The 14,786-nt window shown below is 36.3% G+C and overlaps 1 protein-coding gene across 7 annotated transcripts in view; it reads right to left on the bottom strand.

Annotated features, from left to right (window-relative positions):
• SLC39A10 (solute carrier family 39 member 10) overlaps window positions 1–14,786 on the bottom strand; it is a 52,757-nt gene that overhangs the window by 9,042 nt on the left and 28,929 nt on the right. For 6 of the 7 annotated variants that reach the window (XR_015698676.1, XM_087731023.1, XM_087731022.1 and 3 more), the window contains 6 exons: window positions 14,059–14,260; window positions 8,308–8,477; window positions 7,082–7,300; window positions 5,560–5,680; window positions 3,244–3,627; window positions 1,331–1,411 (listed from right to left, as the gene is read on the bottom strand). Coding sequence is in view for 6 of the 7 variants with exons in the window: in XM_087731023.1 (XP_087587149.1) it covers window positions 1,331–1,411; window positions 3,244–3,627; window positions 5,560–5,680; window positions 7,082–7,300; window positions 8,308–8,477; window positions 14,059–14,260 (1,177 nt within the window). In the remaining variant the exon portion in view is untranslated. The remainder of the gene's footprint in view (window positions 1–1,330; window positions 1,412–3,243; window positions 3,628–5,559; window positions 5,681–7,081; window positions 7,301–8,307; window positions 8,478–14,058; window positions 14,261–14,786) is intronic. The other variant, XM_087731025.1, reaches the window with a different exon arrangement.

Genomic DNA, 14,786 nt, shown 5'->3' with positions numbered 1-14,786 from the left:
GAAGAGTTACGTTCAGAAAGAATGACTTCACATCTATGCTGAATCAGTTTGCTGGTTTAAGCCATGCCAGGTTAACCTGTTTTATTTTGAGTTCAGGACAGCTCTGCTAAAATTGCTGATTAGAGGTAGATGTTCTATGAAGATCTAAATTTTTATCTTGTAATCAGCTCTGATAGTTTTACTCCCTTTGAACTGAACTCTTGTGAACATGAGGAGTGAAAGATGATATGCAGTCATGAGGGTAATTAATGTAATATTCTCATGTCAGATATGCTAGAAATTAATTGCTCAACCTAGAATCAAAACTTAGAATCAAAATAAAAAGTAGGTACAGTGAACTATTCACTTCTTATACAAGGTTAATTTAATCATGTTAACCTAGCACGTTATAAGCACGCCAATATATATTGCAATCCTTTATATACTGCAGCAGCTTCACTTAACTAATGATTGTATAGCACCACTGTCAAACCATGAACATCTGCTCTATTATTTCCCATCTGTGACCATTACTTACTTTATATTTAGTATCTGCCTATATAAAATGCTTTCACTCATCACCTCTAAGGGTTTTTGAAGTACTTGTTTTACCTTCCTTTTGATCATTCAGAGTTCGCAGCTCATCAAGTAAGCAAGCTGTGAGTACATACACAGTTTAATCTCACACAGTTTCACGTTACTGGCAAAAAAGAAGACTTCTCCTCTGTCTAGCTGCTCTTTTGTAAGTCTCAGGGTGCACTAAAATTTCATGCGATGTGCCTTACGGCTCACAGGAAAACAACAGGTTTCATCATGGTTAGCTGACCCCACGAAGAAATGCTTCAATTTAGGGCAAGAATCAATGGCACCGGCAACAATGCCTACAGGCTTTACCCTAAATAGTCATCCACACCTACTGGACTCAGCAACAATTGGTACAAAGCATCTTCTGAAGATCTCCACAAAGAACTTTACTTACGTAAACTTATGTTTACTTATGTAACTTTACTTAACTTTGTGTAAGACTATGCCACAGAGAGTAGTGTGAAACGCTTTCTATAAAATGCAGAGGTGTAACACCAAAGTGTAAACTGTATGCTACTAAGAACATTTTAAAAACATGTTCAAAAAGCTTACAGAACTGCTGTAACTAGATACCCGCCAGAAGAATCCTGTATTAATATTCTCATTATGTACTCTGAAGCAATATTGCTCCGTTACTCTCAAGTTCTGGTCACCCTTGCAGCATCTGCATTGCATTATGTTTATCAGGATGAGTATCACAACAGCTTTGATACATATTTTCTACAGATGAAAAGACTGAACACATTGAGTTTATATTATTAGTTACCTAATTCATGGGGAAGCTCATGACAGAATACTGCTATAGATGTACTAATTCCTCCTGTCAGTCCAGCACTAAAAGCTGCTCCTAGGAAAAAAAAAAAAAAAAAAAAGGATTCAAATGATATTTTATTATTTTCAAGTCAGAAAATTTAATCAACAGACTTTCCAGAGATGACACCCTTCGGTTAGAAGGCATGCTCTAATATTTTTTCATTATGTCTGTGTCCTGTCTGTATATAAACTGAAAATACTGTAAGTAACCTGGATGTGCATTACCACTGCATACTTTATTACTCTGTTTATCTGAAAGACAAATCCTGGGAGAACACAACTGAGCAAATCAAAGACATTAAGGCAACAAGCTAATAAACAGCACCACTTCTACATTTTTAGGAACTCTTAAGTACATCAGGACAGTTAAGAATGCACACAAGCAACAGTCTAGCTCTCTGCTTTCCAGGCTGGAAATCCAAACTAATATTTAACCCATAACCTCTCTATTTCCTTTATGTTTATTTGTAGAGCACATATCAGCAACATTAATAAGCCAGACTGGGAAAATAATAAGGAGAAAAACATTGGCATAAACCTCTTTCAGTAACTTTTGTGTGAGCTAATTTAATTCAATCAACTTTAAGTTCATACCTTAAATAATTCTGAGATGAGAAAACTGGTATAAAATTTCTGTACTGTAGCAGAGAAAGGCACAAGAAGAGCCTGCAGTGAGCAGTCAAAACAGGCAAAAAGAGAGTAGAAAGAGAGGACATATTCTGAAGACACAGAGGGAATTTAACTTTCCTCTGGATTTCTCAAAACTTGATATATTAAAAAGATGAACATGCTTTCTAAAATCTACATTTTACCAAAGAATCAGCTGTCTGGGCTTGAGACAGGAATATTTAGAAATGGAGTTGCAATATAGTGAAGTTCTCAACAGATGGCGTAGTGATTCTTTTTGGCCTTAGAAGCCACTGTCTCAATGCCTTACCTTAATGTGAAAATGAAGCAAAAAGTTAAGTTTTATGGAGTTCAATTTCTTTAGAAATTGTTTGGAGAAAGTGGAGAAACTATTAGACTCCATTGTTAACTCCGACCCTAATAAGTAGTTTATCCCCCATCCTTCAAAATGGGTATGTTCCTTCTGCTGGTAGTTCAGAACCCTGTGTACTCTTAGTAGCTACCTTAGTAAAAAATTAAAAGTACTCTCACCATCATTTTGACTTGTATGGCATATATTCAGATTAACGTGTTTTACAGCTCAAATCACATTTAGAGGTTTATGTGAATCAAAGTTGATTTAATAAATCTAATAAAATCTGTTTGGTACTTCAATTTCTTCTGCATTTGGCTAGAAACAGATCTATACCGACCATAAGCCAAAACAATACTTTGCTCAAACAAAAATTAAATTATCCTTGGTAGCACCTTTTTTTTGGTATCATTTCTGTAACCTGACTCATTGTACATTTATTATTTAAAAGTACTGTACAATTCTATGTATTAATAATAACAGAAATAGTGTTGTTATTATTATAAATAAATATCATTATAAATAAGACTGAAAGGAACTTATTTATTATTCAAACGCAAGTCCTAAGACCCAAAGAACAAATGTGCATTATGTGTGCTCCATAATTCATACAGAGGTTTGTCTGCACCTATCTTTATTTGGCAGAGATTGCTACTGTCACTACTATCAATACAGTAATCTTGGCGGAAATAGTCACAGAATATTAACAAAGGGAAGACTATTACAATTGATGGCCTTTTAATTTCTGCTCTGAAGGAGATTAAACAATGCCGGTAACCACAGGAGCTAACTGGAAGCCTTACCCGTGATCACTGATAAGTAAAATACTACCGAAGTTACTAAAGGTAAGAAGAAACTGTTGAGAAATACTCAGTGCTTTTGCTTACCGATTGCTAAGCCATCACTAAAGTTGTGAATGCCATCTCCCATAATTACCATCCAAGCAATATTAGCTATCCCAGTATCTTTCAGGTCTTTTCCAGAATGACAGTGGCCATGGGAATGATGGGAATGTTTGTGATGCCAGTGGTGACTGTGTTTTCTAGCTATCATTTTATCTTCGCCATGGCTGTCGTACTCTGAATCATGAAGATCATGCTCTTGAGCAGCATGTGAGACATCATTGTGGGCATGGTGCATATTGTTGTCCTCTTCTACAGACAAGAAGTTTTTGGGAGGGGATTCCAGCTGGCCATCTAAGTCAGTCAGTTCAGTTTCATTGAGTCGATCTTCAGATAAAACTGAGTCGTCTGCTCCTATGTTGAAGCCAGCTGGGAGAAACACTGCATTAGTTCCTATTTAAAATATCACCAGCAACTACTGCATCATTGAGCTAAGAATTTAACTGCTTTGCAAAAGCAAAAGAAGTATTTTAACACATACCAATCTAATAACTTTGTTGTCAACATTCAGCCAAAAAAATGCATTTCTCACTGCCCCATTTTTTCGCTAATTTGCATGTACAGCATATAGAAGTCTCCACTACAAGGCAACAGCACTTGTATCCACAGCACACAAAGTCAGTTTTAGCCCGACCTAGGCTTGTATCTGTAATTTTGCTACTGACAAAGTTTATGGTTCAACATTGGAAAAGGAGAGCTGCCAGAACGATAATAATGTCTTGTATGCTGCAGATGGAATCTGCATGGCTCAGGAAACCTTAACTGGCTACCTGCCCACGCAGGTCACAACTTAGCCTTCGCTGAAGCACACGAGGATCTGCCACCTATGCAACAGATCTTTAAACGGTTTCTGTATCGCATGCATCTTTGTGTCGGACGCTTGTGTCATACAGTGAGCTCCTTCAATGTAGGTCATTACCCTGCTAGCAATCAAAGCCATTTTTACACAGAAATACAAAGTGAAAACAATGCAGAAGGCATATGTGCATAAATTTTAAGTCTACTAATATTTCTGAAGTATTAATAAATAAATTAAACAGGCAATCTATGCTCCAGGAAACAAAACCAGTTGTGGAAAAAAAATCAGTTCTGGACAATCAAGCTATTAGCTCACAATAATTCAACAAAAATATTTCTGAGTCAAAAATAAGCAAACAGTAAGCGGAATTAAGAAACCAGGCACAGAGTACCTAAGCAGCAGACAAAGTTCTAGATAAACAGGCTTTTAAACATCATTTGGAGGCTGTTTAAAAAGAAATGGAATGGCCACTCAGGTCAGTGGTAGTAGCACTGCAGTTCAAAGTTCAAATTCAGCATAGGCTTCCAGCGCCTGTGGTATGAATGATTTACTGATCATAACAGCGCACTTTCAGAGGAACAGTGTTATAAAACCAGTACGTACTCCATGTAATTAGAAGCAGAATACCTCTGATCACCCATTAAAAGGAAATGAAGACAGTTCCAATATATGTACCACCATCCTCACAGCGGAAAGTCTTTCTATGTTCTATGTCAATGTCCCAAATGCCATTTGAAGTTGTTTGAGTGGAGAAGGCTACAGTCCTAACTCTCCCTTCTACAAACCATTCAAATTAACAAAACTGCATTTGTGTAAATATAGCCTATGGATTCTTCATCAACAAATTAATTCAGCAGCCATGCAGGCAACGGAAAGGGAAGTTTATGAAGCAAAGCCCTTCCCCTTCCCTTACCCCTTCAAGCAGGGTGATACAGCATTCCTTCTGGGTACATTCTGCTTGAGCATTCAGACTGTCATGAAGGAACGGTATGTGAAAGTTGTTTTGGATACTTGAGGAATATTCAGGATACCTGGTTGTATTTATGAAAAGAAATTAATTTTGTTTAGCCTTCTCAGCCAAACTATAATTGGTCAGAGGCTGGAATCTTCAAAGTGTAATAGATATCCCCTTTCAGGTTGTTTGTGTTCATTTTTGGTCTAATTTTTGCCAGGGCTGAGCTAGTCAGGCACAGCTTAACCAAAAAACACCCCCAAACCAAACAAATAAAAAAACCCAAAACCCTGAAGAACCACAGCCACCCAAAACCTGACTGCTTCAGAAGTCTGAGAACCATTTGTATGGCATATTAGGAAGTTTTCAGAGTGCTCTCAGATCTAAGGAAAACAAAATAAAAACAGATTTAATAGGGAAAGCCTATTAAGTCTTATTAACAATGATTTGCATAATAGCAGTAAAACTGTACAAGAAGTTACATGCCATAGGTGACATGCCATTACTTTGAATCTCATAGTCAGAGAAAATTCTGAAAATAAATGCCTACCTGCAAGGGGTTTGAGCTGAAGCCAGTCAGCATCTGGTCTATTATTTAATTTGTGATCAGAAAGTTTCCTTCCAATTGGTGATTCTTCAGTCTGTTTTTTCTTGCACCATTTCTGCTTACTCTGCAACAGGAAACAGATAATATCTGGTTTGTGAAAGGACATCAATGGAAATAAAAGAAACTGAAATGTTGTCAAAAAATCTCTTCAAAATAGACTAGATTACTCTCTCTTAATATGCCTAACAGAAGTATGTGACTACAGAATATTAACCTTTGTAAGGCTCAGCAATGATATCTATCCCAGTGGAAATTCTTAGCTACCTACCACACAATGTCACTCACTGACAAACACACAATATTTCACTTCAGTAACAGCATACATTATGACAAGGATTGCTCTAACAGCCCAGAAACACATCTATGTAGAGTTATTATATTGGCTTATTTTGTTCAAGAAAGCAAGCATGCAGCATGAACAGCTCCTCTATTTTGTTCAACTTTAAGTTTTATACTCCTATAACACCCTTGTCTTTTCCTTTAGAGAAAAGCTTGCTATCTTCCTGTCTGCAGCCCATACAACAGAGATCATAGATTTGCCAAAGCAGCCTAGGGGATTTAATTATTTAATTAATCTCAAAGAAGATACGCTCAATGTGACAGCCTTTATCTCTTTATCTGAGGATCTAAGAAATGCCTTCTCCAACACAGAAAATCTTTGCTGCCTGTCCAGCTGGGGCAGCAAGTCTGACGTGAAACAGCGAACTTTAAATTTTTCCACACTCATTTTGGGAGAAGCAGTTATAGTTTCACCAATACCATTTTCTCCTCAAAGTCGAATGATGGAGACAAAAGTTAAAAGTGTATTTAGAATGACTGTTGAAAGAATATGGGTCTTTGGTGGCTTGAATTTCTACCCACTGCTCACCCCCCCCCCCCCCCCCCGAGGTTCTCTCTCCTTTCATACCACCATCATGAATACAGCACGCTCCCAGCCCTAAAAATCCAATAATTTTCAGGCAAACAAGTTAAAATTTGATTGGCAACTTAGAGAAAGCAGGAGGTTTGCAAGTTTTGGCATTTTCTCATGTGGAAAAACCTCTGTTACACTTGCATCGTTAGCTAATAGTATACAGTATACAAATTTCTTGTAAATTGTCTGACAATCGTCTGGCTCCATTACCAGTTCTTTCTTAGATACTGCTTTTCATATTTTTGCAAAAAAGATCACGATGCTTTAGAGAAAGAGCTGTAATCTCTTTTACTTGGATCTACCTCCAAATATTATCTGGCCAAGAAGCTGCAGCCTCCTCCATCACATTTCGACTTTGTCTTCCCAAATTACCTTGCTAAGAAAAGCAACCTCTGTTAGAAAAGGGTTTCCTCACATAAAATCAAACAGAATGCAGATTAGCAGCACTTGTTCATGTTCACAGAATAATGAATCATCACAGACAATTCCTCAACACTTGGAAGATAAGTTGAGGTAATGTATTTTAAAATAGCATGCAATTTTAGTGCGTACCTTTTGTTTATTGTAATGCTTGTACATTCTTATACAATGTTCAATGATGAACAAAACATAAATGCCTCCAAGTGCCACAAGACCTTTCAGCACTGGATCATTCTCTTCTAGAAAGCCTTCAGTCCGTACTCCATGTCCGTGGGCATGTCGATGAGAACGCTTGTGTTCATGAACATGACCTTGGCCATGGTGGTGACTGTGGTTGTGGCCTCCATGTGACTATTAGGAGAGAAAATAACAACACAGCATGAGCTGGTGCTATCAGGAGACTGAAATGCCTCTGAGCTCAGATGACAAAATATGTAACCTCGCCAGAAAAGTAGCATAAAAAGACTTTAAAAGTTGGGTTGTGGGTTGTTTTTTTCTTTTTTTATACAAACACATTTTACCATAGAAATTTTTCATTAGACTATTCATTACCCTAATCGATATAAAAGTATTTCTCTGGGAAATTTTTATGAGGGGAGGGAGAGATAATCTAGCTTCAGCTTTTTTTCTGTCACAATGCTAGAGATAATGAGACTAACACTCGGAAATGTCACAAGGAATTACCACTCCTACGCTCCCATCAGCAACCAAACCTCATGATTTTTTTTACACTATCACAGTCAATTAAAGCCTTAATTCTGATCTGAAATATAAACTTTCAAAAAAAATACATGACCAAAAATTTGTATTAAAATTTACACAAAGAAAACATGTAAACATTAGTCTTTTTGCTAAAAGAATTAGTGTAACAAAATTTTAGAAAACATTTCCCCTTCTACGAATTACAGTATACCATCACAAATTAAAAACTGCTTACCTACCCAGGAACTTGGGCAATTTCTTGATTCAGTAAGTTAGAGGTTACTTTCTCCCCAAAAGCTCATAACCAGGAAGGTTAATCCCCCTGAAATACTTCTAGGTGGTACTGATACACAAGTATCAGTAGACAAGAGTCAGTAATACTGCTAAGTTTAAAATACTCTTGTTGGTCTCATTAGGTGTTTTAAAATACTCTGACAGAAGTTGAACTATGAATATACAACTTTTTTTAAGAAACACACATTTCCTTTCTTTTTGTTAACAGAAAGTCTCAAACACTGTTTCAGGATGTCCCTCATGGTCAAGTCAATCTACATCTGCATCAGTGAACATTTATTTGTTGATACTTGTCAAATAATTCTTTGAAAATTCTATATACAGCTACAATTAAGAATAAAAGGTAAGGAAACAATACTTACATGTGGCAACAGATGGAGTAGTGCATCTCCACTCATTGTTCCTACAGCCAGAGCTACCAAGAAAGTTAGAAGAAATTTGAAGCACCATTGGTTAATGATGGGAATCAAGATCACACCTAGCAAGGAAAGCAGGCTAATGACGGTGATAGAGATGATACCACAAAACCAGGCTGTGGGAAGAAATGAATACAGAAAGGTTATCAGAACAATACCTGTAAAACTTTAAAGACTGATTAATGACTTTCAACTATCTCTTAAGAAGGTGACTTTCCTTTAACCTAAGTTGTGTGATTGCTCATTCAAAAGGTGCCGAAAAATATGAAGGCAGTACTGAAGTCCACAGCAAAAACCACACAGGCTTATTCACAGTGCAGTACAATATAGTGAAAGACAGCAGAAGACAATCAGCTAAAAAGAGCCCAGCAATTCTTCCTGATTGTAAGTTCCAGGCTTAGCTCTGTAGCCCTTAATGAAACACAAAAAGCAAAAGATTTCCTGTTGGAACACAAACATCTCCACTGCTTAACTTACTAGGGCTCTATGAGCGCTAATTCATATTTAACATTTGTTTTTAACATGATTCTGATGCAAAATTTAACTGGAATCGATATTTCTCCTCCTTTGTTAGGAGGAACGTGTTCAGTTAGGCACCGTTCTCTTGCCTGTTGCTTTAAAACATACATTTTTATGAGAAGTAAGACTCAACCTTTGACAGAGGAACTTTAAAATCAAATGCTATAATAAGAACTTGAAGAGCTGAAAGCAACTTGCTACCAACAAAAAGCAGTATACATTTTTCTGAGAACCTCTGTTGTTGTCAATAGAAGAAAAAAAGTGATAATGGGATACAGCACACTCAACATAATCCTGTTAATTAGGGAAAATGTGCAAATTTCTATATGACGTGGAAAAGGAGGAATTACACAAGAAACAGATCCTATAAGCAATGAAGCATGGCTTTTGCAGTCAGCATCTCATCCTAATAAAATATTTCTTCTTCTACTTTTTGAAGTCATCAGCAAGGCTAAGAATTAAAAACTGTTGTGTTTTTTTTTCCTCTCTCTCTGCTCCTCTATCGCTTCTCTTGTTTTTTGCCATCACAGAAACTTCAAAGAACAGTAAGTAAAAATTGTTTAATTCCAACAATACAGTTCAAAAGGTTCACAGTCCCAAAGACAGGAATAGTTGGTGCTCCTATTTTACAAACATTAACTGTTTGGGCTGAGATCTTTCATGAACATGGTTTCCTCAATCTGAACTTTTTTTTTTTTTCTTTATTTATTTTAAGTTTTAGCCTAAATGCTTCAGGTTTTTCCAGGTTTTTTTCCTCGTTTCCTTCTTAATCAAAAATGTCTACACCGTTTGCCAACTTTAATGGAAGTTAACAACTCCTGATTTAAAATTATTAACATCTCCATACTTCGGTGCATGATCTGACTTTCCTTACATCTATGAAGGTCCACTCATTTTTCATCAAGTGAGGGAAAACATCCTGGGAAATGGGGGGTATGGAGGGGAAAAGAGAAGAGAGGAGGAATGAATATGTTGTAGCTGTTCAATGAATTTTGTAATTTAGCAGTCAAATGTCCCAAGAATTCTATCTGTACCAAAAATGCTACAGGTCAGATTTGACAAGACTTTGCCATTAGAATCGTGGCTAATGCAGGCCTGGTCTGGTTCAACACCAGAAGTTACAACATCTGCCGTTTTACAGTTTGTTTTGGGATATTCATTCTTACAAAGTCAGCTGTCATTCCACAACACTGCAGAAAAGGAAACAATCCAATTCAAATGCAAAGGGTACAAGAGCACATCCACCAGGAGAAACTGACTGGAAAAAGCTTTAGAAAGTATGCGGTGTACACTGAAATGCATATTGATACCGAGAGGAAAACAGAGAGCTGGTAAGAAGGCAAAGACTGCCATCAGATGAGGAACTAAAAAACAGAAGTTGGAAAATGGGAATACAAAAGTAGGTCTAGAGTGGAAGCAGGACCCTGCCGACCAAAATACTGCCACTACACAGCCTTGATTCACCCCCAGAGCACTTCAATCATGTACTCTGGATTAACAGGCTCTGCTGAAAGAAACAGCATAGATGGACTTGTAATTCAATATGGAATCATGCATGCATGCACAAGTAGCCCAAATAAAAATTACACAGCCATTTGGCAGGACATTGGATCTCCAATCTGGACACAGACATGATGATGTTAAGCGCCAGGTTAAATGACCAACAGCCTTACATGGAGAAAAATGGAAAGGAGATTATGCAAACTGTCTTAAGTTTCATGTATCATAGCACAGATTTGGCAAACGCATCTCTGAAGGGCTTACATGCTCTTACGAATGATACAGTATCTAAACATGGCACCATGATTAAGATGAGGCATATGAGAATTAGAATACGGAATCTGTGCATCTCTCAGATGTTGGTCATCAGCTTCTGTTTCTGTTCAAACTCTTAAAAAATAGTACGGAACCAAAACTATCAGCAAAAGGTTGCTGTCAAGTCAAAGATAAAAAATACATTATATACAAAAGCTGTGCATGACCCCACAGTTACATATATGTACGAACACGCCTCATACAAAAAAGACCACTAAGGAAGACTTAAGACAAAATTCTGACACAAAATTTTATTCAAGGATTTAATTCAACTGTAGTGTTCAAAACGCTGAAATATTACAGAAGTGGAACTAATATGCAATATTATGAACACTGCAAGAGCTCTTAAGTTATAAAGGATCTCAGTGTTTAACACTCCTAGGAATACTGTACAAAGCTTGGTCAATGAGGTGAAGTTATTATGCACTGGCTTATAAAATATTTCTGTGGAAGAAAACAAGAGGGAGGTGACTGAACAATTTCTTCAGTAAGGGATCTCTGTTCAAACAGTGGGTAGCAAACAGAAGACGGCTGCTCGCACCGGATTTGGACAGCTATCTGTGAATTAAAACAGACTAAAAGGGTAGTACGGTAGACTCCTTGGAAGGCTGAGAACAGTTAGCTATCTGCAAGCTTTAACAAAATAGCAAGCTAACAGAAAGGCTCCACTGAAGCAAAGCCTTCCTGGGTTCAGGGAATGGTAAGCTCTAGGGAACACTGGCATCTGTACAGGCAGATTTACAAGATATATCTGATCTGAAATACTTTTAATCAACACCTCTAACCGATCTCCATCTTTAAAAAAATTGCGTACTGTTTACTTGTATCACTTCTATTAGCTTGACTCACAGGAGGGTGTACCTTTCCTTTTAAGTTAAGTTAAGTAGGAGCCCTCAATGATAACAGTGCCACCTCTTCCAACAGGTACGAAGTGAAAGCTCAGATGTATGTATAAGCACTTGAAAATCCTCTATTAGAAGATGCTACAGAACCATCTGTAAATTACAGGAAGAAAACCCAACATGGTTTCATAAGGTTTTGGTCATCAGTTAAATTACTTTGCTTTAGAAATCTGCACTATCATAACTAATGGAAACCTTACAGGTTAGTATCAATGAATAGAAGCAGCACTGGTGTATTAAGGTTTTTTGAAAGCTTTAATTAAAACTAAAAAAAACCACAGAAAGCTAGTGTTTAAAAATGTCTGCATCCTCCTAACTTTGGCAAATATTTCTATCTAAAAATGTTTACCTTAGCTCAGGTAAGCACACGTTTTCATTTTAGTAGGATCCTACAACCTGCAGGTTAAGTTACTCTGACTGACATTTGTCCTGCACCTCCCACAATCCCCATATACCAGTTAAGATTTGTTATTTTGTGATTCACCTCCTTACTTAAGAAGGGAAAATGATTATTACATCAACTGAAGTCTCACTGTAGTTAATAAAACAGTATACAGGAAATTATTATGAAGAATGATTTGTCATTATCTAATCAAGTTGACCTGTTTTAGAGGCTACTGTTTGTTTTCAGAGCCAAATCAGTAAATTAAAAACAAATTTTTTACAATTAACTGGCAAATGTGTTATTTATGCTCAAGATATCAGATGCCATAAAACATCTTAAATGTTCACAATAAAGTTCACTAATTTTGCAAATTAAGTCTCTTAAAATGTTAAAGGTCTTCAAGCTGAGTTATTCATCAACTCCTTTACTCATTACAGAGGAAGAAAATGCATTCTCTTAAAAAGAAGCACTCATCTGTAGAAACTTTCTAATTAAACTGGTTCAAACCATGTGAAACATGACAGTTTTGTACACAAATGTTTCAACATTTTAATTGGCAGAAAATGCTTAGAGCTACTCTACAAATCCTCTTGGTAATAAGGCAGGGGTCAACTCTTACTACAATAAGACTACCCCGCAAAACAATTTGCTGCCATATAAAACATGCAGGATGTTCGGTTTACAGCAATCTTTGAACAGTTAACAAGATAGCAGCTGTGTCACTATAGGAGATTTATGTATAACAAGTCAAATATTTTAATGACTCCAGCATTGTAAAGAAAGATTACCAGCAATGCATTCTTTCCAACAGTTACTAACATCTATGAGAATGTAGTTACTTCAAACTTTATTTCCACCAATGCTAATAAGCACCTATGTACTAATCGATATTCACAATTACCAATATTTTTATTTTCAAAACATGGACATTGTGCCCAAGATTTTTTAGATTTTTAATATTTCACCACAGCTGAACATCTGTCAACAGTTCCATTACAATTTATGAAAGATAGCAGTAGTAAACATGTATTTTAAAAGTATACTCAGTTATGAAACCACAGCAACAGACGCTGCTCTTAATGTAATTGCTTTAACAATAGTAAAAATATTTTTAGATTAGAACTATGGTAAGAAGAAAAAAAAGTCTACTTATTTTTACTCAAGGCACATACAAAAAAGAAAAAATTAAAACTGCCAACAGAGGATTTTGACTGAATACTTCTCATATGCTTAAGAGAGGACTAGTATAGATTGGAAGTCAGAAAAGGGAACTGTTGTCAGAAATGGCAATTTAAATGCTCTTGTATCTTGCTTAAGTTTTTATATTTCTTAAGGTCACAAAAAATTCTGGATGTCAATTCTACAAATTTGCATCACTGCTAGTATACAAAAAGAGTAACACCTGAAATCATATTTTCCTGTGAATGAACTGTGATGAAGGTGCTGTTCTCTATTCCTGAATGAATATACCCAGGTCAAATTTATTAAGAAAATTTGTGCCAAAATAACACTGCAACTTTCCAACTTTGAGATAAACATATGAACCAGCTCAGTCACACTCAGAGAAAAAGACATAACATATTTTAAATGATGGAAATAATCCAAAACTGTGGTTGGACTTGCTCATCCCTAGAGGTCCTTCTGTCTCCCAAGATTCTGTACCTTGCCTATGTTCCTACTACAAAAGAGTCCAACGTCTATAGATATGTGGGAAGAATCCAGGCCAAAATGCCTAGGCTATAGGGCCAATGATAGGACGTTAGGCCTCAATGATAGAAGACAAAAAAAGAAATAAAAACAAGCAAACATAAAATAAAAAGTGAAAATAATGAAAAAAGATAAAATGTACAAGAAAGAAAGGTAGCCACGGTTACTCAGGAGAAGCTGTTATACCAGCAAACAGGATACTGTGTCTCCTGGCTTAAAGGAGCATGCTGTCTCAAATTTCTTCTAGTAAATATGTTGAATTTCAACCATTTCTTTACAGTCAATGGTAAGTTGTATGACATTTCAAACTTTGAAGTTAATATTTACAATGCAAAATAATTTTGAAGGCTTTAGACATTACACACCTACCTGATGCACCTGTTGTATCTTTATTCTCAATTGATGCATTTTTACTTTTCATAAAATCTTCAAGCTCATCATAATGTACAATACAAAGCCTTCGCTCAATCTGGTATAGCAAAGCAGGACACATATATATAAATATTTCAGGAGATATTGGAGAGCTGGTTTCCAAACCATAGTACCGTAGCAGCTGGGTAACATTTAAGCACTGCAAGCAAATTGTACAAACAAATTAAATATGAAAGCAACTATTTCATTAAAAACCTACAGTTATGGGAAATTTAGCATATGATTTGAGGACATAAAGAGAAAGTAGAAACTCTGGCCCACAACATTCCACCAGTGCTAAAACACGTCTAAGCTGATCTAAGTGGTTTACGAGGGGAAAGAAACAGTAAAAATGTATGCACTACAAACTCAGTCTCCAAACACCTATATAATTTTTTATAAACGTCAATGAAAATGAGTTTCCATATTCTTTACCATTACACAGTACAAGCAACGAAGGAAGAGCAACAGGAAAGGAATGGAAGAACATAAACCCAAAATAGGTTTTCTAACACTTCTCTTTACTTACCAACCTTCTGTGTTTGGAGTTTCATTTTTTAATTCAGTTTAAAACCTCAAACTCGGCACTCACTCCATCCTTTCCTATCCTGACTTCTAGTTTAAAACCATGATATCAAAATGTCCTGCTTCTGTAGTTAACTGTAAGGGGGAAGGGAAAGTATATT

Source organism: Nipponia nippon, unplaced genomic scaffold, assembly GCF_047370975.1.
Source record: "Nipponia nippon isolate SJK-2023a ecotype South Korea unplaced genomic scaffold, ASM4737097v1 scaffold_5, whole genome shotgun sequence".
In the NCBI taxonomy this organism is placed as follows: Eukaryota; Metazoa; Chordata; class Aves; order Pelecaniformes; family Threskiornithidae; genus Nipponia; species Nipponia nippon.
The sequence above is the reverse complement of the archived record's forward strand: the minus strand, read 5'-3'. Positions and strand labels throughout refer to the sequence as shown.